Source organism: Scyliorhinus canicula, chromosome 5, assembly GCF_902713615.1.
Source record: "Scyliorhinus canicula chromosome 5, sScyCan1.1, whole genome shotgun sequence".
In the NCBI taxonomy this organism is placed as follows: Eukaryota; Metazoa; Chordata; class Chondrichthyes; order Carcharhiniformes; family Scyliorhinidae; genus Scyliorhinus; species Scyliorhinus canicula.
In genome coordinates this window covers 135990445-136018093 of record NC_052150.1, presented here as the reverse complement: position 1 = coordinate 136018093, position 27649 = coordinate 135990445, and the positions used below count along the sequence as shown (strand labels likewise).

The following is a 27649-nucleotide window of genomic DNA, read 5'->3' as shown; positions in this document are numbered from 1 at the left end:
CGAGCTTTCGGAGCACGGCTCCTTCTTCAGGTGAATGGAAAGGCTTGTTCCAGAAATATTTATATAGACACAGTCAGAGATGCCCCGGAATGCGAGCACCTGCAGGCAATCAAATCATCAAAGATGCAGAGAGAGAGGTAACTCCAGGTTAAAGAGGTGTGAATTGTCCCAAGCCAGTTCAGTCGGTAGGCCTCTGCCTCTGGACATTCGGCCCCCACCAACAAGCCTGGACTTGCAGAGGCCTACCGACTGAACTGGCTTGGGACAATTCACACCTCTTTAACCTGGAGTTACCTCTCTCTCTGCATCTTTGATGATTTGATTGCCTGCAGGTGCTCGCATTCCGGGGCATCTCTGACTGTGTCTATATAAACATTTCTGGAACAAGCCTTTCCATTCACCTGAAGAAGGAGCCGTGCTCCGAAAGCTCGTGTTTGAAACAAACCTGTTGGACTTTAACCTGGTGTTGTAAGACTTCTTACTGTGCTCACCCCAGTCCAACGCCGGCATCTCCACATCAAAGCACCGCAACCACTACCTCAGTATCTCCGTGGCTCATTCTGAACTTAGTGGAGATATGTACATACTCTCACCAGTTCTCAGTATTGTACAGGTCATAATCCAAAGCTTTCCAGGCTATGACCCTCGACTTGCTCAGTATCAGCAAATAACAGGGATATTATGGACAACAGCAAAATGAATGGACTGTAAGCCTTGCCAGAAGATCTGATTTGCAGTATCTGAGCAGACACAGATGGGACTATTGCTGGAATAATAAAAATGTGGTTTATGTCCACAACATTTCTTCATATGGAAACATGTTGGATTACTTGCATGTCATAAATTATATCCTGGACTTTAGATTTTCGCCATTTCCAGAAAGTTTGCCTTTTGGTCGGAATTTTGATCCCACATTAGCCATCAGTGAGAACAGTGACGTGGGTGCAATATACAGTGAGAATTGGGAAGCATGATTCTCGCTGGCAAGATCGGGTTTTGCGATTTTCCTGGTTGTGGTAGTCACCACTGTTGTATTATATTGTATATATGGGTATTACGGTAAGGCCCCTGTACTGCAGGTACGGGGGTAGATCCCTGCCTGCTGGCTCCGCCCAGTAGGCGGAGTATAAATGTGTCTGCTCTCCGAACAGCAGCCATTTTGTCAGCTTCTGTAGGAGGCCACACATCTCTGTGTAATAAAGCCTCGATTACATTCTACTCTCATCTCATCCTAATTGATAGTGCATCACTAGTCCACGCAGTGGTAACGTGAATCCTGCCGTGGAAGGCTGGGAACTTAATTTCAGTAAATTACAATATATGTCGGGAGCCGTCCAGCCGCGGCAGCCCCCTCAATGAATATTCTCCAGTCGCCGGTTTGGTGTCATGACAGCGTGAGTTACAACAGCTGTATAAAAACGAGAACCTGGTGACTTCACCCCCAAAGGGGATAGGAATATCGGATGTGAGCGCTGAGGTCACCATTATCTTCCAGGGTGCCAGTCACAGAAGGGACAGCAGTTGGACTCGGGCCTCGGGGGTGGGGCAGGGGGGGTTCATTCAGTATCAGTATCTCGGGGGATGGGGTCGCTCACAGGCCTTAGCAGCCCTCATGGTTGGAGGTCTCTCGGTTTAAAGGGTCTGGTGGCTGGTATACAGGCAGCGTTTCCAATGTCCCTTAGAGAGGCACAAGGCTGGAATGCCCACTGACCCTGCTCTTGTTCGCCCTGGCAATCGAACCCTGGCCATCTCGCAGCGAGACGCAAAAGACTGGAAGGGCATCCGAAGAGGGGCAGAGAGCACAAAGTCTCACTCCATGCGGATGACCTGCTCCTCTACATCTCGGACCCACGGAACAGCCTGAAAGCAATAATGACGCTCCTGGAAGAGTTTGGGGCCTTCTTGGGCCACAAACACAACCTGGACATGAGTGAGGCATTCCTGGTGAACCCGAGCGGGGGAGGGACAGAGCCGGGTGATCTATCATTCAAACTAGCCCAAAGCAAATTCCACTACCTGGGCATCCAGATAGCCCATGACTGGACACGGATCCACAAGTGGAATCTGACCAGTTTGGTGGAGGAAGTTAAAAAGGACCTCAGGGATGGGATGCACTCCCGCTTTCCCTGGCGGGGAGGGTGCAGACGATCAAGATGAACGTGCTGCTGTGGTTCCTCTTCCTGTTCAGATCCATAACGATCTTCATCCCCAAGGCCTTTTTCCACGGGATAGACAAAATGATCATGGCATCTGTGTATTGGAGGGGGTTGGGGGGGAGGGGGGGAGAACCCAAGGATCCCCAAGTCTGCACTGCAAAGGAGGAAAAACATGAGTTGCCTGGCCTTCCCGAACCTGCAATACTACCACTGGGAAGCCACAGCTGAGAAGGTGAGGGGATGGATACGAGAACCAAACTGGAATGTGTGAAGCTGGAAGAGTCCTCCTCCAAGGGAACGACCCTCTGGGCCCTCGCCACAGCAGTAATCCTACCCCCCCCCTCCCCCCCCCGAAAAATACACATGCAGCCCAGTGGTGGTAGCCACAGTGAGGACATGGAACCAAATGAGGCATCATTTTGGTTGAACCGGGATGTCCTCCATGGCCCCCATCTGCAGTTTCCACAAATTCCCGCCAGCCACTGGACACCACCTTTATAAATTGAAGAAAGGATGGGGAGGATGCTGGCAGTCAGGGATTATTACAAACGGGACAGACTCGCGACCCTAGATGAACTAACGGAAGAACTGGACATACTGGCAGGACACGATCTTCGGCACCTTCAAGTCAAGCACTTTCTCTGCAAGGAAACAATGAAGTACCCCAGGGCCCCGAGAGCCACACTACTGAAAGAACTACGAAACATGGACAGAGGGAACTATGGGTCATCAACGGACAACTTCTGGAAAGGGCAAGGACAACATTGGATGGAGTTAGGCAGAGATGGGAGGACAAACTCAGGATGCAAGTGGGTTGGGGACTCTGGAGCAAAGCACTAAGTCGGGCCAACTCCACCTCCTCCTGCGCAAGGCTAAGTGTCATGCAGTTTAGAGCGATGCACAGAGCGCACCTAACTAGAATCTGAATGAACGTGTTCTTCCCGGAGGTAGAGGAGAAATGTGAATAGTGCCAGGGAGGCCTGGCCAACCAAGCCCACATATTTGGGGCCTGTCCCAGACTTGCTGGGTTCTGGGCAGCCTTCTTTGAGGCGATGTCCAAGGTTCTGGGGGTGAAGATGGAGCCTTGCCCTGGAGTGGCAGTCTTCAGAGTTTTGGACCAGCCAGAACTACATATGGGGCAGAGGGCCGGCACCCTGGCTTTTGCTTCCTTATTCGCACGCCAGAAATTCCTGTTCAGCTGGCGATCAGCAGCACCACCCACAGCTGCAGACTGGCTGGCCGACCTGTTGGAATTTCTCCACCTGGAGTAGATCAAGTACACAATCCAAGGATCGGACGAGGGCTTCCACAAATTGTGTGGAGCTATTCATCAAACTGTTCCAAGACTTGTTCAAGGTCAACAGTGATTAAGAAGTAAGCACGTAAGCGGGGACCAAGGAGGGCAGGCATGGAGAGAATACAGGGGAATAGCAGAGAGAGAGAGAGAGATCAGGAAAAAGGAAAGAGGGGAGGGGGCAGGGAGACCGCCCCCCCATGTGAACCCAGAAAGGCAACATCAGGAACCGCATAAGAGAGGAGCGATGTACAGCAATATGACATCCAGGGCGATAGTTGGTGCCAAGAAGGAGCCCATCTATCAATGGGGGCGGAGGGGGGTGGCGACGGAAGTAATGTGTGTAAAATGTGTAAATAAGAAACATCATACCATGCAAATATCAGGTGCATATGTTAAACTGTTATACTGTAAAAATTGGAATGTGCCAATAAAAACATGAAAAAATATCTATAACCGCTGAGGGATTGCCCTTCCAGAGTGGCAGCTGGAAAGAGGGTGGGAGCAGATGAATCCATAGGGTCAGCACTGGGATCGACTGTGCAGTTCTTGGTTGGGGTCCCATGAAAGGCTAGGCTGCAGGGGCAGAGATGGGGACTGTGACAAGGGGTGTTTTCCAGTCTCATGAGGCCTGAAGACCCTCACAAAGAGGGGAGGATAACTGCAGTGTGAATGAACCCCCCACACTCAGGCAGCACTGTGAAGCCAAAGGGCGTGAGATGTCTGGAAGTTCAAGGCCACTGGTTATGGAGGTCAGGCTGAGAGCGATCAATGTTGGGGTGGCTGGCAATTCAAGTTGGAAGGCTCATTTAATCCACAGCCGTTGAAAGTTCATGGAATAAGGCAGCCCTCTAAGGATGAAGTTGACATGCTAATTTCAGTCCTCACACACATCAGGTGTGCCTCGCCTGCCACAAAAGAAAGCAAGTTAGGGTTAGGCTTTGACAAAGGGTCATCTGCACTCGAAATGTTAGCTTTTTCTCTCCCTACAGCTGCTGCCAGACCTGCTGAGATTTTCCAGCATTTCCTCTTAGGTTTCAGATTCCAGCATCCGCAGTAATTTGCTTTTATTTAGGAAGCAAGTTGCCTAATCAGGTCTCTGAGTCCTCCTTGACAAGTCAATTGTGTCAATTTAGTCAGCATTGCAGAGCTTGGGTGTGCCAATAATTGTCATCCAACTTTTAACCTTTTGGAAGAGTAGCCCCCCTCCCCCCCCCGTCCACTCTAGGGTTAGGGTGCTTTATCAACCCCGTTAATCATGTATTGATTTAATGTCTTAAGCTCCCTGTGTGATTCATTTTTTGTTTATGGCAGTTTCCACTTTTGGGACTGTCCCTTGAATTTGTCACTCAGTTAATTTGATATTGTTTACTTGGTTATTTATGTTCATCAAAATAGTTGGAAGCCTGCCCCCCCCCCCCTCCCCCCCCCCCCCCCCCCCACCCCTCCACCCGCCACCCCCATGCCAGTTGGAAACCGTAGGGGCTGGGTGCCTTATCGACCCCGGTAATCACATTTTGATTTGTAGGGCGGCTCAGTGGGTATCACTGCTGCCTCATGGCGCTGAGGACACGGGTTTGATCCTGGCCCTAGGTCACTGACCGTGTGGAGTTTGCACATTCTCCCTGTGTTTGCTTGGGTCTCACACCCACAATCCAGAGATGTACAGGGTAGGTGGAGTGGCCACGCTAAATTGGTCTGTTGTGCTCATGTTTGTCCTGCAGTGAGATAGACAGGAACAGTTTAGGTAGGAATCGTGCCATATCTGATGGGGATGCAGTGTGGCATGCATTGGAGATGAAAGGGAGCTGGCATTTAAGGGGTACCGGAGCTACTGAGGGGCTTATGAGACACATGGCAAGTGCTGTCACCCCACATGGGGACTGAGATCACCAATGGAGGTGTGAGGGGTGTGTTAAGGGGTGCTGAGGGAGACCCAATCGTTGGGTCGAGCCTCTGCTCGCACCCATCAAGATGTTTGCTGAGGTTGTCTCTGTAAAATGTGGTGCAGTCTTTCTGGCAGCCTTCCTCCATATAGGAATTGGAAGAAATGCTGAGGAGCAATTTAAAAAGGAGCGCCTTACTGATTACAGAGATTAGGTTTTCCGGGGTGATTGTATCGGAGGCAAGCTGCCATGAAACACGTGGAGAGAAAAAAACGGTTACAGAGGTTGAATACATGGTTGGTTTTCCTGCCATCGATTCTCCACGTTTTTTTCACTGGAACCCACTTTTAAAAATCGATTCCACCCTTTGTCAGTCTTCCCCAGACTTAGACTGGAATTGTCCACTCTTGTTGGTGGCAGTCATACTTGGCAGCATGAGTGGACAATATAGCGGGATGCGAAACAATTACCAAGTGGAATCACCCCCATCCCTATTTATTGTTGCATTGGCAGGAAAACAGGACACGATCAACAGATCAAACAAAGTCAACATAGATTTATGAAGGGGGTGGGTTTTCCACCCCTCTCATGGCGTGTTTTGTGACAGCAGGGATGGCCTGTCATTGGCCTGCAGTGGGATCTCCCATCGTGATCAATGGGTCGCCGAGAACAAGTGGATGTGGTGTACTTGGACTTTTAGAAAGCTTTTGATATGAGGTTATTGTGCAATACTAAAATACATGAGGTTGGGGATAATATATTGGCACAGATAGTGTTTCGCAAAAGAAACTACAAAAGGCTGGTACACCTCACTAGGTCCTCTCTCCTTTCTGGTCAGCCCACACTGGTTGAAATTACAAACACACACACGCGGAAACGCACGCACACATGTCAGATGTGTGCAGCTAAGCTGCTGAGGTGGGGGTGATGCATGGGGAGCATTGGCAAAGCCTGAAACTGAAGCTGGAAGTTGACAACTGCATACATTAGTCAGTGACAGTGAACATTGTTTCAGTTTATATAAATGACCACTGGTGCCATTGCCTCCCTGGTCAGTTTGGTGACTCTGTATCTCCTGTAGCCAGAGTACAAGTAAAGGACATTGCAGCGAGTTTCTACTGTGTCCGGCAGGTAGCCCAGACAGGTGTCACTAATTTTGAGGACTACCTTTGCTTTCCGTTGCCTGGAACAGTCCTGGTCTGTACGTATGAAGGAAGCTACGTCCTGATGTGTGCTATGAATTTGGCACCATAGGGTGCACTGATGGGATGGTGTGGCAGCCAAATCCGAGCCCACCTACCAACAAACCAGGGGGTTGACTGTGAATGCATTATTAATGAGGTGGGTCATGGTGGGAAGGACTAAAGCGCCCTCTTTAGGCCATGAAGTGGATACTAAAGAAGACCTCTCCCAGCCAGGAAACCTGCTGAGCGATTGCTAGGGTTACTTGGTGGTCTTCATATACTATTGTGGGCCTGCTGTTGCACGCAAAATGGAGGTAGGGACAGGAAGTTACCTTTAATTAGACTCAAAGAGTCTGAATTGACTGAAAGTGAACTTGATCAAATCCCATGGCAGGCGAAGATGGGGAAATTGAGCTCATAGCTTGCTTCTAAAGTTAGATTTAAAAAGCACGGATGTTGGAAAGTTATAAATGTGGGAAGCTATATGCCATTCATGTGTGCTGAACACTAGCTACATTTTGAGAATGTGAGAACATTTAGCCCTAAGGAAACTTGTGCTACCTTATACTGAATGACACTACAAACACAATCTTAACATTACTCAGTGCCATGAAAGAACATATGCCTTGTGTTGTCTTTACAAACATAATACATACAGATATTCAGTTCTGGTTATTGCACTATAGGAAGGATGTGATGGCACAAGAGGGGGTTGAGAGGAGATTCACCAGGATGTTGCCTGGGATGGGGCATTTTACCTATGAAGAGAGACTGGATGCGTTCAGGCTGTCTTTTGTGGAACACAGAAGCTGAGAAGGGGACCTATTTGAGGTATATGAGATTATGAACGACAATGACATGGTGGATAGAAAGCAGCTGTTCATCTTAGTTGGAGGTGAATAACATCGGGGCTTAATTTTAAGGTGAAAGGCTGGAGTTTTAGAGGTGATTTGAGGAAAGATTTTTTCACCCAGCGAGTGGGAAGAATCTGGAATGCACTGCCAGGGAGGGTAGCGGAGGCAGGAAACCTTACAATCTTTAAAAAGTACTTGGATTTGCACTGGAAATGTCGTAACATTTAAGGCTATGGACCAAGTGCTGGGAAGTGGAATTGTGTAGATTTAGAGCAGTTTTTTGTCAGTGCAGGCTTGATGGGATGAAGGGCCTATTCTGTACTGCATGATTCTATGATTCTAAAAACGTCCTGTCATGATATGCAGATAATGATATACAGACAGGCACAAACAGACAGCTAATGAACACAGAGAACAGGACAAACCAATGAACAGGCAGGACACTCAGGGGTGGTATCTCACTATAAAAGGCACGAGGCACTCACACTCTGCCTCTTTCCACTGATGAACATCTATAGAGTGAGTCAGGGTGTATGTACAGTATCGCACCTCCAGCACGTGGCTAAGAACTAGTCTGGTTCAGTCAGACAGAGCAACCGCACTTAGGTTATCAGAGAGTTGAACTCATAGAGAACTGTGCTAACTGTGCTCCTGGTTTAATAAATCAGATTGAACTAACTTCAAGGTCTGGAGTATCTTTTGGTTAAAGCTGCATCCAGTTGCAGCCTGTGTTATCCCAGAGTACATAACACAACATGCTACCAGGAGACTGCTTAATCCAGGTGGTTTACCTCAGTCGGTTCCGTGACGGCCAGCGAACGTATCCCGGCACCATGGAGAATATTTAGGCTCCTCACCAGCTCACGACCTGTAGCAGTCTCAGTGCCAACTGGCGGACATTCAAGCAAAGGTTTTTGCTGTACATCGAAGCATCAGACCTCGTGGGTGCGTCTGATGCAAGGAAGGTCGCGCTTCTGCTGTCAACAATGGGTGATCAAGCCATCGAACTCTTCAACTCTTTTCACTTCACCGAAGGCCAGGACAAGACAAAGTTTCAAAGCAACCTGGACAAGTTTGACAGTCACTGGAGTGGACACCAATGGAATCTTTGAGCACTACATATTCAAACAGCGCCTACAAGGTAAAGATAAATCTTTCAACTCCTTACCTAACCTCGGCCTGCTAGCGCTGTCCTGCAACTTTGGTAATATTGCTGACTCCATGATCAGAGACCAAATCGTTTTTGGAGTTCACTCTGATCCTCTGAGAGAGCAGCTACTGAAAGTCAAGCATGTGACCCTGCCAGGTCGCGATTGAAACATGTACAGTGCAGGAGCATGCCAAAAATCGCTCTGCCCAGTACGAATCGGCTGAAAATGAGAAACTTGCCTCCCACGAGGCAGAGAGTGTGCTGGCCATCTCCCGGATGCAGCGCCTCAGCATTGATGAAAGTGGCCATTTTGTGCGCTTTTCCCGGGGCCCCACGCATGTGCGATGCGAACAGGATAACGAAGTGGCCGACACCTGCACTGTGCATGTGCGACGACGCACGGAGCGTCAGGATGCTGACGTCATTACGTGCTCGAACTGCGGCAAAGCCCACTTAAAGAAATTTTGCCTTGCAAGAGGCAGGCGATGTTTAAACTGCGGGAAGCCTGGACACTATGCAGCCTTGTGCAGGTCTGCACCACCAGTCAGCGGCCAGCGCTCCCAATTCCGCGACGTCGCGTTCAGAGTGTGCAACAACGATTACAGGATTCTGATCCTGGCAGCACAATGGATCCAGAGGAAGAATGTCTGGACTCCGCCTTCTGTGTGGGCATCATTACCAAATGTGAATATGCCACATCCAACTCATCACAAATTCAATCCATCCTCCCTGTGGATTCTGCGGATGAATGGCCTGCGGTGATGCAGGTCAACTACTGCTCAATCCAGTTTAAGCTGGACACAGGTGCTTCTGCCAACCTCCTCTCACAGGCAGATTTCAAACGCATCAAGAAGCCCCCCCAAGGTCCTTCCAGCAGCCTGCAGGCTCCTGGACTACAACGGAAATGCCATCACGGCACTGGGATCCTGCCATCTACTCGTCTCTAACCGGAGCACCCGTGCACGGTTACGTTTTGAAACTGTCAAGCCAGACAGGGCATCCCTACTTGGCGCGCATGCCTGCAAGCAGCTGAGCCTCGTGCAGCGGGTTTATTCAATGACATCTTCCAATGTGGATCTTCAGGCCGGCATTGATGACATCCTCGCTCAGTTTCCGGATGTGTTCGACGGGATGGACACGCTGCCATATTGATACAAGATTCTGCTACGGCCTGATGCCAAGCCAGTGGTCCACGCACCACGCCGGGTCCAGGCTCCGCTGAGGGAGCACCTGAAGGCACAGCTTAAGGATCTTCAGCAACAGGGCATCATTTCCAAGGTAACCGAACCGACTGATTGTGTCAGCTCGATGGTATGTGTTAGAAAGCCTTCAGGAGACCTGCGCACCTGCATTGATCCCAAGGATCTCAATAAGAATATAATGCGTGAACACTACCCCATCCCGAAGCGGGAGGAACTCACGAGTGAGATGGCACACGCACGTTTTTTCACCAAGTTAGATGCGTCACATGGAATTTGGCAAATACAGCTGGATGAGTCCAGCAGAAGGCTCTGCACGTTCAACACACCGTTTAAGAGATACTGCTATAATCGCATGCCGCTTGGCATTGTCTCGGCATCGGAGATCTTCCATCGCACCATGGAGCAGATGATGGAGTTCATTGAAGGGGTTCGTGTGTACGTGGATGACATCATCATATGGTCCACGACACCTGAAGAGCATGTTTCCCGCCTCCAGCAGGTATTCCACCGTGTTCATGTCAATGGCCTGAAACTGAACAGGTCCAAATGTTGCTTTGGCATGTCGAGACTCAAGTTCCTAGGCGACCATATCTCTCAGCAGGGCGTGCGCCCGGACACAGACAAGGTCAAGGCCATCGAAGCCATGAAGGTCCCTGAAGACAAGAAGGCGGTGTTGCGCTTCATAGGCATGGTCAATTTTCTGGGCAAGTTCATCCCAAACCTGGCCTCACACACCACGGCCCTATGAAACCTGGAAAAAAGTTCACTGACTTTGAGTGGAAGGTAGCACATCAGGCAAAGTGGTTGGAGCTGAAAGCCAAGCTCACCACTGCACCCCCCTTGGCATTTTTCGACCCCGACAGGGAGACAAAGATCTCGACAGAGGCGAGCCAGGATGGCATCGGTGCGCTTCTGCTTCAACGTGATGACACTTCATCCTGGGCACCGGTAGCCTACGTATCGAGGGCCATGACGCCCACCGAAACAAGGTATGCGCAAATAGGGAAGGAATGCCTGGGTCTTCTCACTGGAATTCTCAAGTTTCACGACTATGTCTACTGCCTGCCGACATTCACTGTCGAGACGGATCATAGACCTCTGGTCCACATTAACCACAAGGACCTGAATGACATGACGCCTCAGTTGCAGCGCATCTTCCTCAAACTCAGAAGGTACGACTTTGACTTAGTGTACACGCCTAGCAAGGAGCTCATCATCGCTGATGCATTGTCCCGCTCCATCACATTGCCTAGTGAACCACTGGAAATCATTCGGCAGATTGAATCACAGGTGCAGCTGTGTGCTAGCACCCTCCCAGCGTCTGATGAGAAGGTGGTTCATATCCGCGAGGAAACAGCCAAAGACCCCCTCTTGTAGCGTGTCATGCACCACGTCGCCAATGACTGGCAGAAAGGGCAGTGCCCTCAATTTTATAATGTAAAGGACGACCTCAAGCTGGGCTGGATTGTCATTCCACTCAGTCTCCAGAGCTTGGTGCTCCGCCAAATCCATGAGGGACACCTGGGCGTCGAGAAGTGCAGACGCAGAGCCAGGCAGGCTGTCTACTGGCCCGGTATTAGCCAGGATATCTTGAACATGGTCCTCAATTGTGCGACCTGTCAATGCTTCCAGCCAGTGCAGAGCAAGGAGACGCTCCAGCGGCATGAAATAGAGACCTCCCTGTGGTTCAGCGTTGGTATCGACCTTTTTCGTGCAAATGGTCGTGACTATGTGTTGATTATTGACTATTTCTCCAATTACCCTGAAGTCGTGAAGTTCTCAGACCTCACTTCTCGGTTCGTCATCAAGGCCTCTAAGAAAACGTTCTCCCGGCATGGTATCTCACTCACTGTCATGAGTGACAATGGCCCGTGCTTCAACAGCCACGAGTGTCTACATTTGCCAAGTCATACCATTTCAAACATGTCACTTCCAGCCCACACTATCCGCAGTCCAATGGGAAGGTTGAAAAAGGGGTGCACATTATGAAACAGCTCATCTGCAAGGCCACGGATTCTGCTTCTGAGATCGACTTTGCGTTGCGTGCGTACAGGGCGATCCCACTGTCCACTGGCATGTCGCCGGCTCAACTCCTGATGAACAGGGACCTGCGAACGACACTTCCAGCCATGCACGTGCCCAACCTGGATCACCTCCCGGTGCTGCAGAAGGTGCAGCAGCTCCGAAACCAGCAAAACCATGGCTATGGTGCTCATGCCACCAATTTGCCCGTGTTATCCCCGTCAGACACTATCAGGATCAAGATACCGGATGGTGGCTGGTCTGCCCCAGCTGTCATTGTTCGACACGCTGCGCCCCGCTCGTATGTTGTACATATGGCTGATGGTTCTGTTGTGCGATGAAACAGACGGGCACTGCGCAAAGGTGCCTGCCCGCAACCGCTTTCTTCTCCGTCTCCGTCCGTTGTTTTGCCACCTCCTGATACCTCGAACTACAAGGCCACCAGTCAGGCTTCCATTCCACCTGTCAAGGCGCCATCGTCCCCACCACCATCTCTCCGGTGGTCGACAAGGATCAGACGCAAGCCCCAGAGACTGGGCTTATGAACATTTGTTTTGTTTGCTATGTTCTGTTTTCTCGCATTAGACAACTGTCTTCACATGTAAATACGTTCACATATGCCACCACATGTAAGTATGTTCCCATGTGCCAACAAAACAAAAGTAAGGGGAAGATGTCATGATATGCAGACATGCAGATAATGACATACAGACAGGCTCAGACAGGCAGCTAATGAACACAGAGAACAGGACATGACCAATGAGCAGGCAGGCCACTCAGGGGTGGTATCTGACTATGAAAGGCACGAGGCACTCACACTCCGTCTCTTTCCACTGATGAACATCTACAGAGTGAGTCAGGGTGTATGTACAGTATCACACCTCCAGTACGTGGCTAAGAGGTAGTCTGGTTCAGTCAGACAGAGTAACTGCACTTAGGTTAGCAGAGAGTCGACCTCATAGAGAACTGTGCTAGCTGTGCTCCTGGTTTAATAAATCAGATTGAACTAACTTCAAGGTCTGGAGTATCTTTTGGTTAAAGCTGCATCCAGTTATCCCAGAGTACATAACACAACATGTCCTACATTTATATTTTTAACATAGTGAAGTATTTCTTCCTTGCTCCTGTTCAGGCCATAAGTAAGACTCTGTTGAAGCACTATCACCACCATCCATGCTGACTGATATCATGGTACTAATCAATTCCAGGGTATCACCCTCCTCCAAATCCAGTTGCTGCACTGCACTCCCTCCAGAGCAAGAACACCCTTCCTCAGACAAGGACACCAAAACTGCATACAATACTTCAGGTGCGGCCTCATTGACGCCCTATACAATTGTACTAAAACATCCCTATTCGTGCACTGAAACCCTATCGCTATGATGGCCAACTTACAATTTGCCTTCTTTAATGCCTGCAGTACCTGCGCACTTACTTTCGGTGGCTGATGCACAAGGATACCAAGGGTTCACTTGAGTATTCACCTCTCTCAATTTGTACCCGTTCAAATAATAATCTACCTTCCTATTTTTGCTACCAAATGGAAAACCTCACATCTATCCACATTATACTGCATCTGCCATGCATATACCCAGTCATTAAGCCTGTCCAAATCACACTAAAGCATGTCTTTCTGACATTTCTGATGAGTCACAAATAACCAGGAGCGGTTTTGTTTCTGCCCTTCAGTCTGATCATAGTTCACAGAACCAACAATCTATTCGGGTGCAAGGCCAGTTTGTTGCTTCAAAAGCATTTACTCATTTGATGCATAATGGTGCTGGGACAGATTTAGCTGCCAAATATCTTTAACCTGGTGCAGCAAGGTTGTCCCTTGTCAATGTAGGAATAATGTAGTGTAACAGATCAGAGAATTTCCAAAGAAAAATAACTTGTCCTTTAATGTGGATAACACTATAAACATTAAGTAAATATATTTAAGACATTCTTACAGATAGGTCCCAGCTCCATGATGTTATCGAATGCACAGGAGGAAGTGGTGCCAAGTGTTGCACAAAACTGTGGATATGAAGAGTAGAAAATAAATAAAATCAGCTGATTAGAACATTCATTTAGGCCCTCCCGGTCTGCCCAGCTACATTCAAACAGACAAGATTCTGAAGGAACATGACAGGGTTGTTTCCGCTGGCTGGGGAGTCCAGTCTCCGGGTGAGGGGCAGATCATTTAGGACTCAGTGGAGGAGAAATTTCTTTCCTCATAATCTGTGAATCTTTAGAATTCTCAGCCCCACAGCCTTGTGGATGCTCCATTACTGAATACCTTTAAGCCTGAGATGGACAGATGTTTGGTCTCCCAGGGAATCGAGGGACATGGGGAGCAGGTGGGAAAGTAGAGTTGAAACCCAAGAGCAGCCATGATTGTATTAAATGGTGGAGGAAGTGCAACAGGCCGCATGGTCCACTCCTATTCTGATCTTTGCAATTTTGCAAAGGGCTGAATGCAGTTACTAAGGCCATTTCTAAATTTAAAACTTTTAAAAGTTGGGAAGAGGGCCCTTCATGATGGAGGTACCCCCTCTCTAGCTTGAACAGCAGGTTACTGCTTCTTCCAAGCTGAGGGGCTTTTTATTGGCCCTGCAGCTTTGAGAGGCCATCTGCCATCCTTAATTTGGAAGCAAGCCATCATCCTCTGCAACTAATTGACCAATTCGGAGAAAATTTCTGCTCGATAATGTCGTGTTATTCACCCTAGGGTAACATGGACTGCAACACGATGCAGATAAACGATAAATCATACACCAAATGTAGGCGTTGGTTCAATAAGATTTATTGAACTTCAGTAACGAAGCACAGCTGCCTGTGGGTTGACTCTCTACTACTCTAAGTAAACTAACTCTAACTATCTAGACCAGGCTAGCTCTGATCCACGTGTAGAAGGTGTTGAATGATTTGTACACCCTGACTATCACTACAGTTGTCACCAGTGGAAAGAGGCAGAGTGCTGATGCCTCGTGTGTTTTATAGTTGGAAGCCCCCCTCTGGTGTTCTGTCTGGTGATTGGTTGTGTTCTGTTCTGTATGTTGATTGGCTCACCTGGTTGTCTGTCACTGCCTGCTTTTACCTCATGATGTGCATGGGTGCATATTATGACATTCCCCCCTTTTTAAAGAAATTGTTGGTTGCTTATAGCATATACGACATATTTACGAAAGTAACTATTTACAGCAATTGGTGAGTGAATGCATATGTACATCTAAGGTGTCTGGCGTGCAGAAACATAACAATATTTCTACAAAGGAATTATTTATAAGTCCAGTCGTTGGGGCTGTCGTCGGATTCTTGTGGACTGCCTGAGAGGTGGAGGTGGTGATGATGGCGCCTTGACAGGCTGGCACGCAGCCAGACTGGTGGCCTCTTAGAGCGAGGTGTCAGGATAAGGCATAATGACATCTGGCAACGTGAGATCCGGTGGTGGGCAGGCAAGTTTGCGGAGTGCCCTTTTGTTGCGCATGATAATGGATCCATCAGCCATGCGAATAACAAACGACCTGGGAGCAGCCTGTCGAACAACGACAACTGGAGCTGACCAGCCTCCACCAGGCAACTTGTTGCGAACAGCGTTCTTCGGAGAGAGCACGGGCAGATCAGTAGCATGAGCATCATATGTCAGCTTTTGCCGGGTTCTGATTGGCTGCATCTTTTGCAGCACTGGAAGGTGATCCAGGTCAGGTAAATGAATGGCCGGAACAGTCGTCCGCAGGTTACGATTCATAAGGAGCTGTGCCGGAGACATACCGCTGGACAGAGGGGTTGCCCTGTATGCCAGAAGAGCAAGGTTAAACTCCGAAGCTGAGTTAGCAGCCTTGCAGAGCATTTGCTACATGATATGGACCACTTTTTCGAGCTTCCCATTAGATTGTGGGTAATGCGGGCTCAAGGTGATGTGCTGTAACTGATATTGCTTTGCAAAGTTGGACCATTCTTGACTATAAAAACAGGGACTTTTGTCGCTCATAAACATGAGCGGGATACCATGCCTGGCAATGTCGCATTGCAGGCCTTTATGACAGTCCTGGATGTTAGGTCAGACAGTTCCACTACCTCGGGGTAATTGGAGAAGTAATCAATTATCAGGACGTAGTCATGCCCATTGGCATGAAAGAGGTCAACTCCTACCTTAGACCACGGAGAGGTCATGATCTTGTGCTGCTGGACCGTTTCTTTGGGCTGAGCAGGTTGGAAGCGCCGGCAGGTCGTGCAATTGAGGACGACGTTTGATATATCCTCATTGATGCCGGGCCAATAGACAGCCTGCCGGGCCCTGCACCTGCACTTCTCAATACCGAGGTGTCCCTTGTGGATCTGCGTGAGCACCAAGCTCTGGAGGCTGCGAGGAATGACGATGCAATCCAATTTAAGGAGGATCCTCTCGACAACTGTTAGGTCATCCTTTACATTACAGTACTGGGGGCATTGCCCTTTCTGCCAGCCATTTGTGAGGTGATGTATGACCCGCTGCACAAGAGGGTCCTTGGCGGTCTCTTCTCGAATGATGACGAGTCGTTCGTCGGGTGTCGGGAGGGTGCTGGCACACAGTTGCACCTGTGCCTCAATGTCGTGTATGAAGTCTACCTGCTCACATGGCGAGGTGATGGCACACGGCAGGACATCCGCGATGATCAGTTCCTTTCCAGGTGTGTAAACCAGTTTGAAATCATACCTGCGGAGTCGAAGGAGAATGCGCTGGATCCTAGGCGTCATTTCATTTAAGTCCTTGTGTATAATGTGCACTAGGGGTCTGTGGTCCGTGATTACTGTAAAGGTTGGGAGATCATAGACATAATTGTGGAATTTCACAATGCCCGTGAGAAGTGCCAGGCTTTCTTTCTCTATCTGAGCATGTCGCTGCTCAGTGGCGGTCATGGCCCTTGACGCATAGGCCACTGGAGCCCAGGACGCGATGTCGTCCTTCTGAAGGAGCACCGCCCCAATGCCATCCTGGCTGGCATCTGTGGAGATTTTAGTCTCCATCGCTGGGTCAAAAAAAGCTAGAACAGAGCGGTGGTTAGCTTCGCTTTCAACTCAAGCCACTCTGCTTGATGTGCGGGTAGCCACTGGAAAATGGTGGACGTCTTCACCAGATGCCTGAGAGGCATGGTGTGGAATGAACTTCCCCAGAAAATTTACCATACACAGGAAGCGGAGGACCGCCTTTTTGTCCACTGGGTCTTCATTGTGTTGATGGCCTTGACTTTGTCCGAGTCCAGTTGCACGCCCTGCTGGGATATCTGATCACCCAGAAATTTAATCGGCGACGTGCCAAAGGAGCATTTGGTTTTGTTTAATTTCAGGCCGTTGGCATATATGTGTCTGAAGACTTGTTGCAGACGAGAAATATGTTCTTCCGGGGTTGTGGACATGATGATGACGTCATCAACGTAAACCCGCACACCCTCAATGCCCTCTAGCATTTATTCCATTATTCGATGAAAGAGTTCAGAGGCCAAAACAATACCAAACGGCATGCGGTTGTAGCAATACCTTTCGAAAAGTGTATTGAATGTGCACAGCTTCCTGCTGGACTCGTCCAGTTGTATCTGTCAGAAGCCATGCGATGCATCCAGCTTTGTAAAGAATTTGGCATGTGCCATCTCACTTGTCAGCTCCTCCCGCTTCGGGATCTGGTTGTGTTCCCACATAATGTTGCGGTTTAGATCCTTGGGATCGATACAAATGTGCAGTTCTCCAGAGGGCTTCTTGAGACCATCGGCCTGACCCAGTCAGTTGGTTCCGTCACCTTGGATATTATACCCTGATCTTGGAGCTCCTGCAGCTGTGCGTTTAAACAGTCCTTTAGAGGCGCCGGCACCCAGCGTGGCGCATGGATTACAGACATGGCATCAGGCCTGAGCAAAATTTTATAGCGGCTGGGCAGCATGCCCATCCCACTGAACACATCCGGGTATTGCAATAGTAGCTCATCAATGTCGGCCTGAAGAGTGGTGTTGGCAGAGGACATGGCATGTACGCGCTGGATGAGATGGAGTAGCTTGCGTGCATGGGTACCTAGCAAAGAAGCCTTGCCGGGCTTGACGATCTCAAACCGCAAAGTGGCCTTGATGGCCTTATTAGGCACATGCAGGTGACAGGACCCTGAAGCAGTGATGGCATTGCCATTGTAGTCAAGCAGCTGGCAGGCCGACAGAAGAATTGTTGGTTGCCTATGGATACGGGCAAGATCTGCTTGGGAGATTAGATTGGCCGAAGCACCGGTGTCCAGCTTGAGCCGGATGCTACAATAGTTAACTTGCACTGTTGCACGCCACTCATCCACAGAATCCACATTGAGGATGGGTGTGTGTGTTGCTGATTACGAGGAGGCCTTGTCATGCATGGTGATGATGCCCACTAGATATGGGGACTCTGGGCAGTCATCCTCTGGATCCGTGGCGGGATCAGGTTCCAAATCCAGCAGCCCTTGTTGCACACTTCAAACGCGTCAGCGTTGGAACTGGGGTCGCTGGCCCACTATCGGAGGTGCAGACCTGCACAAGGCCGCATAATGGCCAGGTTTCTTGCAGTTGAGACATTGCCTGCCTCTTGCAGGGCATTGCCGCTTTAAATGGGCGGTGCCACAGTTGGGGCACGTCAACGTCATGACGCTCTGTGCGTCGTCGCACATGCGCAGTGCGGTCAGCCGCCGCTCGCATCTGCGCAGTGTGGTCTTCGGCCGCATTGTTCTCCCGACCGCTAGCGTGGGACCCCTGGAAAAGCTGCATTTAGGCAATGGCCTATACACTCTCAGCCTCATGGGAGGCAAGTTGGTCCTGCTCTACCAACGTAAGGCGGGAATAGCGACTTTTTTCCTGTTCATGGACTTTGCACATCTCAATGGCTACTGGCAGGGTCATATTTTTGTATTTTTAGGAGCTGCTCTTGCAGGCGTCAAACATGATCTGGTCCCTGATGAGGGTGTCAGCGGTATCACTGTAGTTGCAGGATTGCGCAAAAATGCGCAGATGAGTGAGAAAAGACTGGAAAGGCCTTATCGTGAAGGCGCTGCTGGAAGACATAACGCTCGAAGCTTTCATTTGTTTCGGCTTCACAGTAACTGTCGAATTTGGCTAAGATGGTCTGGAACTTGGTCTTGTCCTCACCACCAGCAAAGTGAGTGAATTGAAGATCTGGATGGCCTGGTCCCCCGCAGTCGATAGTAGCAGCGCGATTTTTCCGGCATCGGACGCACTTTCGAAGCCCGAGGCCTCAATGTATAGACTGAATTTCTGCTTGATGACCCGCTAGTTGGCGCCAAGATTTCCGGAGACCCAGAGCTGTGGAGGTGCCTGGATCTTTTTCATGCCGCTGGAAGGCAGTTGCTGGTCGTCAGTGAATTGTCGAAGGTAAATTACTTAGATGAAGTAGCCACTCCTGGTATCATGTCGAAGTAACGAAGCACACAGCTGTCTGTGGGTTGACTCTATACTACTCTAAGTAAACTAACTCTAACTATCTAGACCAGGCTAGCTCTGATCCACGTATAGAAGGTGTTGAATGATTTGTACACCCTGACTGTCACTACAGTTGTCACCAGTGGAAAGAGGCAGAGTGCTGATGCCTCGTGTGTTTTATAGTTGGAAGTCCCCCTCTGGTGTTCTGTCTGGTGATTGGTTGTGTTCTGTTCTGTATGTTGATTGGCTCACATAGCTGTCTGTCACTGCCTGCTTTTACCTCATGATGTGCATGGGCGCATATTATGACAGATAACTGTTCCCTGTGCATTACACAGATGGGACCCCTATTTTACACCAACATTGGAGGTCCCAACCCAGAATCCAACTTTGAAAGGGTGCATTCCAGTTAAAATATCTTCAGTATACAAATAGGCTCAGCGAGCTGCATCGTTACACTGTGCAGCAGTGTAAACTTTGAACTGATTTGGGCGAGGTTTATTAAAGAATGAAGGACCTAAAGGATACAAACCAGTGGACTCCATGTTGATGTGGGCAACACACACTAGGGTGATTTATGTACATTGGCACTGTGCACGTATCGGGTGCTATCTACCAGCTGTTCATGCTGGCGGGATATTATGGTCTCATGTCACCACACGGGTTTCCCGGTGATAAAGGGTGCAGTCACAGGAAAATTCTATTTACAACAGCGGGGTCGGTAAATCCTGCTGGTGATCCGCCTCCGCCACCGAAAAACACGCGGTGGGATGGTCAGTAAATCCTGCTGGCAGGCCGCCTACACCGCCGAAAAACACGTGGTGGGATGGTCGGTAAATCCTGTTGGCAGGCCGCCTCCACTGCCAAAAAACACGCGGTGGGATGGTCGGTAAATCCTGCTGGCAGGCCACCTTCACTGCCAAATAATATGCGGTGGGATGGTCGGTAAATCCTGCTGGCAGGCCACCTTCACTGCCAAATAATATGCAGTGGGATGGTCGGTACATACTGCTTGCAGGCCACCTTCACTGCCAAATAATATGCGGTGGGATGGTCGGTAAATCCTGCTGGCAGGCCACCTCCACAATTGAAAAACATGCGGTGGGATGGTCGGTAAATCCTGCTTGCAGGCCACCTCCACCATCAAATAATATGCGGTGGGATGGTCGGGAAATCCTGTTGGCAGGCTGCCTACACCGCTGAAAAACACACGGTGGGATGGTCGGTAAATCCTGCTGGAAGGCCACCTCCACCACTGAAAAACACGCGGTGGGATGGTCGGTAAATCCTTCTTGCAGGCCACCTCCACCATCAAATAATATGCGGTGGGATGGTCGGTAAATCCTGCTGGAAGGCCACCTCCACCACTGAAAAACACACGGTGGGATGGTCGGTAAATCCTGCTGGAAGCCACCTCCACCACTGAAAAACACGCGGTGGGATGGTCGGTAAATCCTTCTTGCAGGCCACCTCCACCATCAAATAATATGCGGTGGGATGGTCGGTAAATCCTGCTGGAAGGCCACCTCCACCACTGAAAAACACACGGTGGGATGGTCGGTAAATCCTGCTGGAAGGCCACCTCCACCACTGAAAAACACACGGTGGGATGGTCGGTAAATCCTGCTGGCAGGCCACCTCCACCACTGAAAAACACACGGTGGGATGGTCGGTAAATCCTGCTGGCAGGCAGCCTCCACCGCCAAATAATATGCGGTGAGATGGTCGGTATATCCTGCTTGCAGGCCACCTCCACCGCCGAATAACATGCGGTGGGATGGTCAGTATATCCTGCTTGCAGGCCACCTCCACCGCCGAATAACATGCGGTGGGATGGTCGGAAATACTGCTGGTGGGCCGACTCCAGCACCGAAAAACACGCGGTGGGATGGTCAGTAAACCCTGCTGGCAGGCCGCCTCCACTGCCGAATAACATGCGGTGGGATGGTCGGAAATACTGCTGGTGGGCCGCCTCCACTGCCGAAAAACACCCGGTGGGATGATCGGAAATACTGCTGGTGGGCCGACTCCAGCGCCGGAAAGCACACTGTGGGATCGTCGGTAAATACTGCTGGCAGGCCGACTCCAGACCGAAACACACGTGGTGGGATTGTCGGTAAATCCCACCCATAATGTATAAAATCGCAATCGAATTTTACGAGCTATCTATAAATTTAAACCATATTTTCATTTGTTCTTTGATGCAAATAAATGTTCATATGATTGATGTAGTAAACTGTGTATGATATTAAAAAATTACATTGCCTGCTGTTTTCCAGTTTTGAAGAATTGATTATATCTAAAGCAGATCTCTTCCTTCATGATCACCACATTTATTTACCGATGCATTATTATATTTACTTTATTGCTCAAAAATGTCCAGAAATGTTTTACATCCTTAGGCTGATGGAGGCTGAAAGATAATGAGATTTAGTTCAATCTTTGTGGCCATGTGTTAGCTATACAAACAAGGCAGGAATGTCTGCAGGCTCAATTAGCTTAAACAAATAACACTGAGTGTTTCAGTTATGCTTAATTTGTAGACAAATGTTTTTTAAAATAATGGATTCAGAAGGTGAGACAATTTATGAGCCATCTGCCTGGCATTTAGGCCCGCAGATTTAATTTACGCTAATAAGGACTACTTGAAACTGTAAAGGAGATGTTTTACAATCTTTTATTAGTGTCACAAGAAATATCAACACTGCAATGAAATCCCCTGGTCATCACACTCCAGGGCCTGTTCGGGTACACTGAGGGAGAATTCAGAATGATCAATTCACATAACAAGCACGTTTTTTTCAGACTTGTGGGAGGAAACCGGAGCACCCGGAGGAAACCCACGCAGACAGGTTTCCAAGCTGGGAACTGAACCTGGGACCCTGGCGCTGTGAAGCAAAAGTGCTAACCACTGTGCTACCAAGCCGCCCTGTTCCATGTGATTCCCCTCCCTCCTTTTCCAAAAGCATAAAACCCAGAAAATCGCTTAGTTCCAAAGAAGAGTCATATTTCACTCGACATATTTGTTCTCTTTCTCTCTCCACAGATGCTGTCTGACCGGCTGAGATTTTCCAGAACTTTTTTTTATACCTGAAATGTTATTGTTGCATTAATCCACAGATACCAAATCATCTAATATTGTAGGTCTCAAAATATGGTCGGGTACTAACATTTAAAATTAGTTTAATGAGGCACAACTCCCCACCAGAATATCAGGAGTATCATTAATCTGGTCAGGAATCTTGATTTATCTTTGTATTCACTCTCTTTCTGCACGATAAAATGACACTCTCAGAGCCTCATCTCACAAAAATTACCTGTTCATGCCACAGAAAGCCAGGATGCATGTTTTGCGAAAGTAATCTAATTATGCAAATAATTCATGGTTTGAGTCCACAAGAAGGTGGAAAATATAGAAAAATAATAGTGCAGTCAAGTTAGTTTCTGACCAAAGATAATGAAAATGTTCACTTACGTAGAAAGGAATGAGTCCCAAGACTTTATCTTCTTCCACAGCTTGTCTTAATGTTTCCCCACGCAGACAGAATTTCTCATCAGTGGGTAACTTTCGCATTTTGATGCTAGCAATCATTCCTGCTCGTTCAACAGAACAGTGAGCCTGACAAAGAAACAAAGATTGATTTAAAAATTGGATTGAAGTGGCAAATAAACATTAATTGCAAGGTTAAGCTACCATTAAGAAACAAAGTTTCTTTCTTTTCGATAGCACTGACTCGGACTCATGGATCCAATTTTAACTCTTCGTAAGTGAGTGTGTTTGAAGAGTTAAAATCTCACCCATCTCTGCTCCTCGCAGCCCTCTGGTACTTCATCCAAGTTGCCATTCAAACCTGAGCCCAGACAGTGCGTGAAAGCATTATAGCGGTGTCAAATATCAATACATGCAGAATTCTCAGCAGAGATTAATGAATGACAATCTTGAATGGGAACCCTAGCTGATTTGTCCATATTCCAGATATAACTGGTTGGGAGAAAGGCCAAATGGAGAATTGATATAGTTGATGAGGATTTTAGCAGCAAATGGGCTGAGACAGGGGATGAGTAGAAGTGGATGTAGATAGTCTTTGTGCTCAAGAGTATGGGTAGCTATAACTGCAGTGCCATCCTTTAACTTCAACTGAGATGAGGTAATTTAGCACATTTTAAAAACTTAATCTCAACCTTATAGCCTCGCTGCATGTCATCCATGGACCTTGAACCTCATTGTTAAATGCGGTTAGAATGTTAGTTTGATTCAGATATTGCATTTTAGCCTGTCTTATCAGCACTAATATATTTTAAGGTTTTACATTAGGTATTTTTCGATTCATTTCCTGCAATCACTCCTGTGACAGAATCTCACATTGTCTCTGGTTTAAGTGTGTGTCTATCTGTCCAATAACTAGGCAGACAATTATCAGGGATCAAACAAGCCTCTTGCTTCCACTATATGCTGATTTACAGGAATGTACCGCCTGCTGCCATTTCCATCTCCTCCAATATTAGACTGAATACAAATTCTATGCACATCATTTGGAGGGGCGCTTTGTGTACATTGGGGGCATCCTTGAGGATGTTACCTCATCCACTACATTGGGGGCACCCCTGAGGATGTTACCCCATCCACTATAAATCTGTAAGTTTGCGGATGATACGACTGTGGTGGGCCGTATCTCAAACATCGACAAATCAGACTACAGGAGGGAGATAAATCACTTGGTTGCATGGTGTACCGAAAACAACCTATCTCTAAATGTTGGAAAGACCAAGGAACTGATCGTCGACTTCAGGAAGCGCAGCACGACACACACTCCCGTCTGCATCAATGGCTCCGAAGTGGAGATGGTCGATAGCTGTAAGTTCCTTAGGGTCACCATCACCAACAGTCTGTCCTGGTCCACTCACGTTGATGCAACAGTCAAGAAAGCCCAACAACGTCTCTACTTCCTAAGGAAGCTAAAGAAATTTGGCATGTCTGCAACGATTATCACAAACTTCGACAGATGTGCGATAGAGAACATCCTATCTGGCTACATCACGGCCTGGTATGGCAACTGCTTGGTCCAAGATCGCAAGAAACTGCAGAGCGTGGTGAACTCAGCCCAAAACATCACACAAGCTTGCCACCCCCACATTGATTCTGTATACACCTCCCCCTGCCTCAGGAAGGCAGACAGCATTATCAGAGACCCCTCCCACCCAGGCATTGCCTTCTTCCAGACCTTTCCATCAGGCAGAAGGTACAGAAGTCTGAAGACTTGCACATCCAGACATCGGAACAACTTCTTCCCTGCAGCTACAAGACTCCTCAACGACTCCCCCTCGGACTGATCTGTTCCCTGTAAGAACACTATTCACAACGCCCCATGATGCTCTTGCTCATGTATTGGCTTTGTTTGGTCCCTTGTTCCGCACTGTAACCAATCACTGTTTGTCGATGTACATAGAACATACAGTGCACAAGGAGGCCATTCAGCCCATCAAGTCTGCACCGACCCACTTAATCCCTCAATTCCACCCTATCCCCGTAACGCAACAACCCCTCCGAACCTTTTTGGAAACTAAGGGCAATTTAGGATGGCGAAACCACCTAACCTGCACGTCTTTGGACAGTGGGAGGAAACCGGAGCACCCGGAGAAAACCCATGCAGACACGGGGAGAACGTGCAGACTCCGCACAGTGACCCAGCAGAGAATCGAACCTGGGAACCTGGTATAATTTGTCAATGTTCTCTGTTGATTATTCTTTTGTCTACTATGTACGTACTGTGTATGTTCCCTCGGCCGCAGAAAAATACTTTTCACTGTACTTCGGTACATGTGACAATAAATCAAATCAATCAATCAATCAGTCCACTCTCCCAATTTGTTCCATCCCACCTGGCCTGCAAAGCCTCCTGCCCCCACTCCAGCCTTGCTGCTGGGTAATCCGAACCCTTCCCACCATAAAGGAATGGGACTTATCTGGTCAGGTATCATTCCAAGATTTTTGTAAAACTGCTTGCAGTCCCAGCAGTGTCCACTCCTCAGTTCTAGTGCTGCTGAGCCTGCTGGAGTTGCTGGCTAATGGTAGTTCTTGAGGACTTCCCGTCCACTGAGGGGATGATCTGCAGCATGTTATTATTGTGGGTGACTGATTCTTAAAAATCCGTTGGTGACTTTCATTCCCGAGGGTCAAACATTCCCGCACCCACCCTTCCACCAACCCCCCTCCCCCGCCACAAAATTCAGGTTCTCTTGCAACCTCAGATCTATCATTGATCTCTCCTATTTTTCATCTGCATGTTGTCCCTCAACAACACATCCCAAGAGACAACATCAAATGCCTTGTGGTGATATCCAACTCGACCTCACTACCACATCCCTCAATCACTGCCTCTGTATTTTTTGATTACTTGTCCAAATGCCAATCCTAGATATGCAGAAATTCCTCCAATTAAATACGATGAACACCAAAACCATAGTCCTCTATCCCCATAAAAACATAGTTCCCCAGCCATAGATTTCACCCTTTGATGGATCCCGGTCGTTGTCTCAAGCTAGACTATTTGCAACCTTGGTGTCCTATTCCACCTCGAATTGACATTCCAATCCCATAACCTCTCTATCATAATGATCATCTCGTTGCATCTCTCTCTAACATTACCTTGCTCTGGCCACCTCAGCCAACCTGTTAAAATCCTCATCCAAGCCTTTGTTACCTCCAGTTTTGACTTTCTCAATGGTTTCATGGCCTATCTCTTAACTTTACCCCTCCATAAAACTGAAATGATCCAAAACTCTTTACCATATTGTGGTAGTATGACTAGAGGTATTACGGTAATTAGCAATGCCTAGACACCATTGGTGGAGAAGGCTCGCTGCTCATTGGCCCAATGGTATGTAACACTAGTCACCCATTGGTTAGAGCTGTAAGGTAGCTCCGCCCTGTAAGGCGGGGTATAAGAGCCCGTGTGTTCCCCACAGCTTCCTTTCTGTCCCTGAGCTGCTGGGGAAACATCTTGTCTATTAAAGCCTTCAGTTTCGGACTACAACTTTGCTTCTGTGGTCAATTGATAGTGCATCACATATCCTAAATTTTACAAAGTCCTGCTTATTCTCCAGCCCCATGCTTGCTGATCTTCATTGGCTGCAGATCCACCACCACCAACTTTATTTAAATACTGTCAGCCTCATGCTCAAATTGCTCCATGGCATCTCTCCTCCCTACTTCCTTAATTTCTTCCATCATACAACCACTCAAGAACTCGGGCCTCAAGTGCATTCACCATTTATTTAGCTTTACAATTGTTGGTTGTGCCTTCAGATATCTACACCTAAAAGTATGGAACACTTCCCAAAATCGCTCCGTCTTGTATATTTGTCCCCTTGTTCTGGACTTACACAGAAATGGAAATGGTTTCAGGTTATGTACCCTATTGAAGTCCTTCAAATTATTAAGTCCTCCATCACGTCTCCTCTGGAGCCTTCTCTTTTCCAGCTAAAGACTGCATAACCTTTCTGATAGTCGCATCCTCTCTTCAGTGGTTCAATATGTTCTTTGTAGTAGGGACACCAGAATGGCACACAACACACCAAGTACAGACAAAGGTTCAATACAAATTTAACATTGCGCGCGATTCTCCAGAAACATTTCTAAGTGTGGTAGCGAGCGGGAAATGCCGCGAGCTTCCCGGCACTCGGCACAGCGAAACCGGCAACGAAATTCAATGTTGATTGGTCCATTTAACAAGGCCTCACGGGCTTCTTGCCACAAATAACACCTCACGAGCTGATTCTCCAGGACCGTGCTCACCAGCCCCATACAAACAAGGTCGAGAGCACTGAAACTGCACCTGCTCAGCCAATGCCAGTCAGCTCGTAATAATGGTGCCAAGGAGACCAGCCCCATGATTCAGGGACGCTGACCTGCAGGGGCTCCCAGACGCAGTGGAGACCAGGAGGGATGTCCTGTTCTCCCGGGAGTCCCAGAGGGTGAGCCACAAGGCAGCAAGTGCTGCCTGGGATGAGGTTGCGCCAGCCGTTAGTTCCAACAGTGAGACCAAGAGGACTGGCCAGCAGTGCAGGAAGAAGGTCAACGACCTACACCGGGCAGCATGATTGAGTAGACACCAACGTCCTCCCCCCCCTCCCACCCCCCAAGGGAGCAGCCACCCCCAACTCTCCAAGTTACTCCAGCCCTCCCTCCCCCCCCAACCCTGCCTTCACATCCCTTCTCTCACCACTGAACCACGCGGGTTGCTAACGATGTCCTCTCTGTGTCTCCTCATGAAAAGCTCTCCCACAATTGGCGGGAGGGAGCCCAGACCGGCAAAGTGTGCCAGACATAAGAATCCTCACCTTCTTCGAGGAGCGGTCCCTGGAGATGACAGGTATGGCTGAGGACAGATCGGTCACCCACGCGGAGGCTGGTGGACGCCACAGAGGTAAGGAACTACCCGAGCTCCACCCAGGAGACTTGCCAAATGTGTGTACTGATTGCCTTACTGACT

The 27649-nt window shown here is 48.6% G+C and overlaps 1 protein-coding gene across 2 annotated transcripts in view; it reads right to left on the bottom strand.

Moving 5' to 3' along the window:
• The window catches only part of LOC119966290 (aromatic-L-amino-acid decarboxylase-like), a 211851-nt gene that overhangs the window by 151008 nt on the left and 33194 nt on the right, over positions 1-27649 (bottom strand). For both annotated transcript variants that reach the window (XM_038797745.1, XM_038797746.1), the window contains exons 6-7: positions 22633-22776; positions 13701-13767 (exon numbers count right to left, since the gene is read on the bottom strand). In XM_038797745.1, the coding sequence (XP_038653673.1) occupies positions 13701-13767; positions 22633-22776 (211 nt within the window). The remainder of the gene's footprint in view (positions 1-13700; positions 13768-22632; positions 22777-27649) is intronic.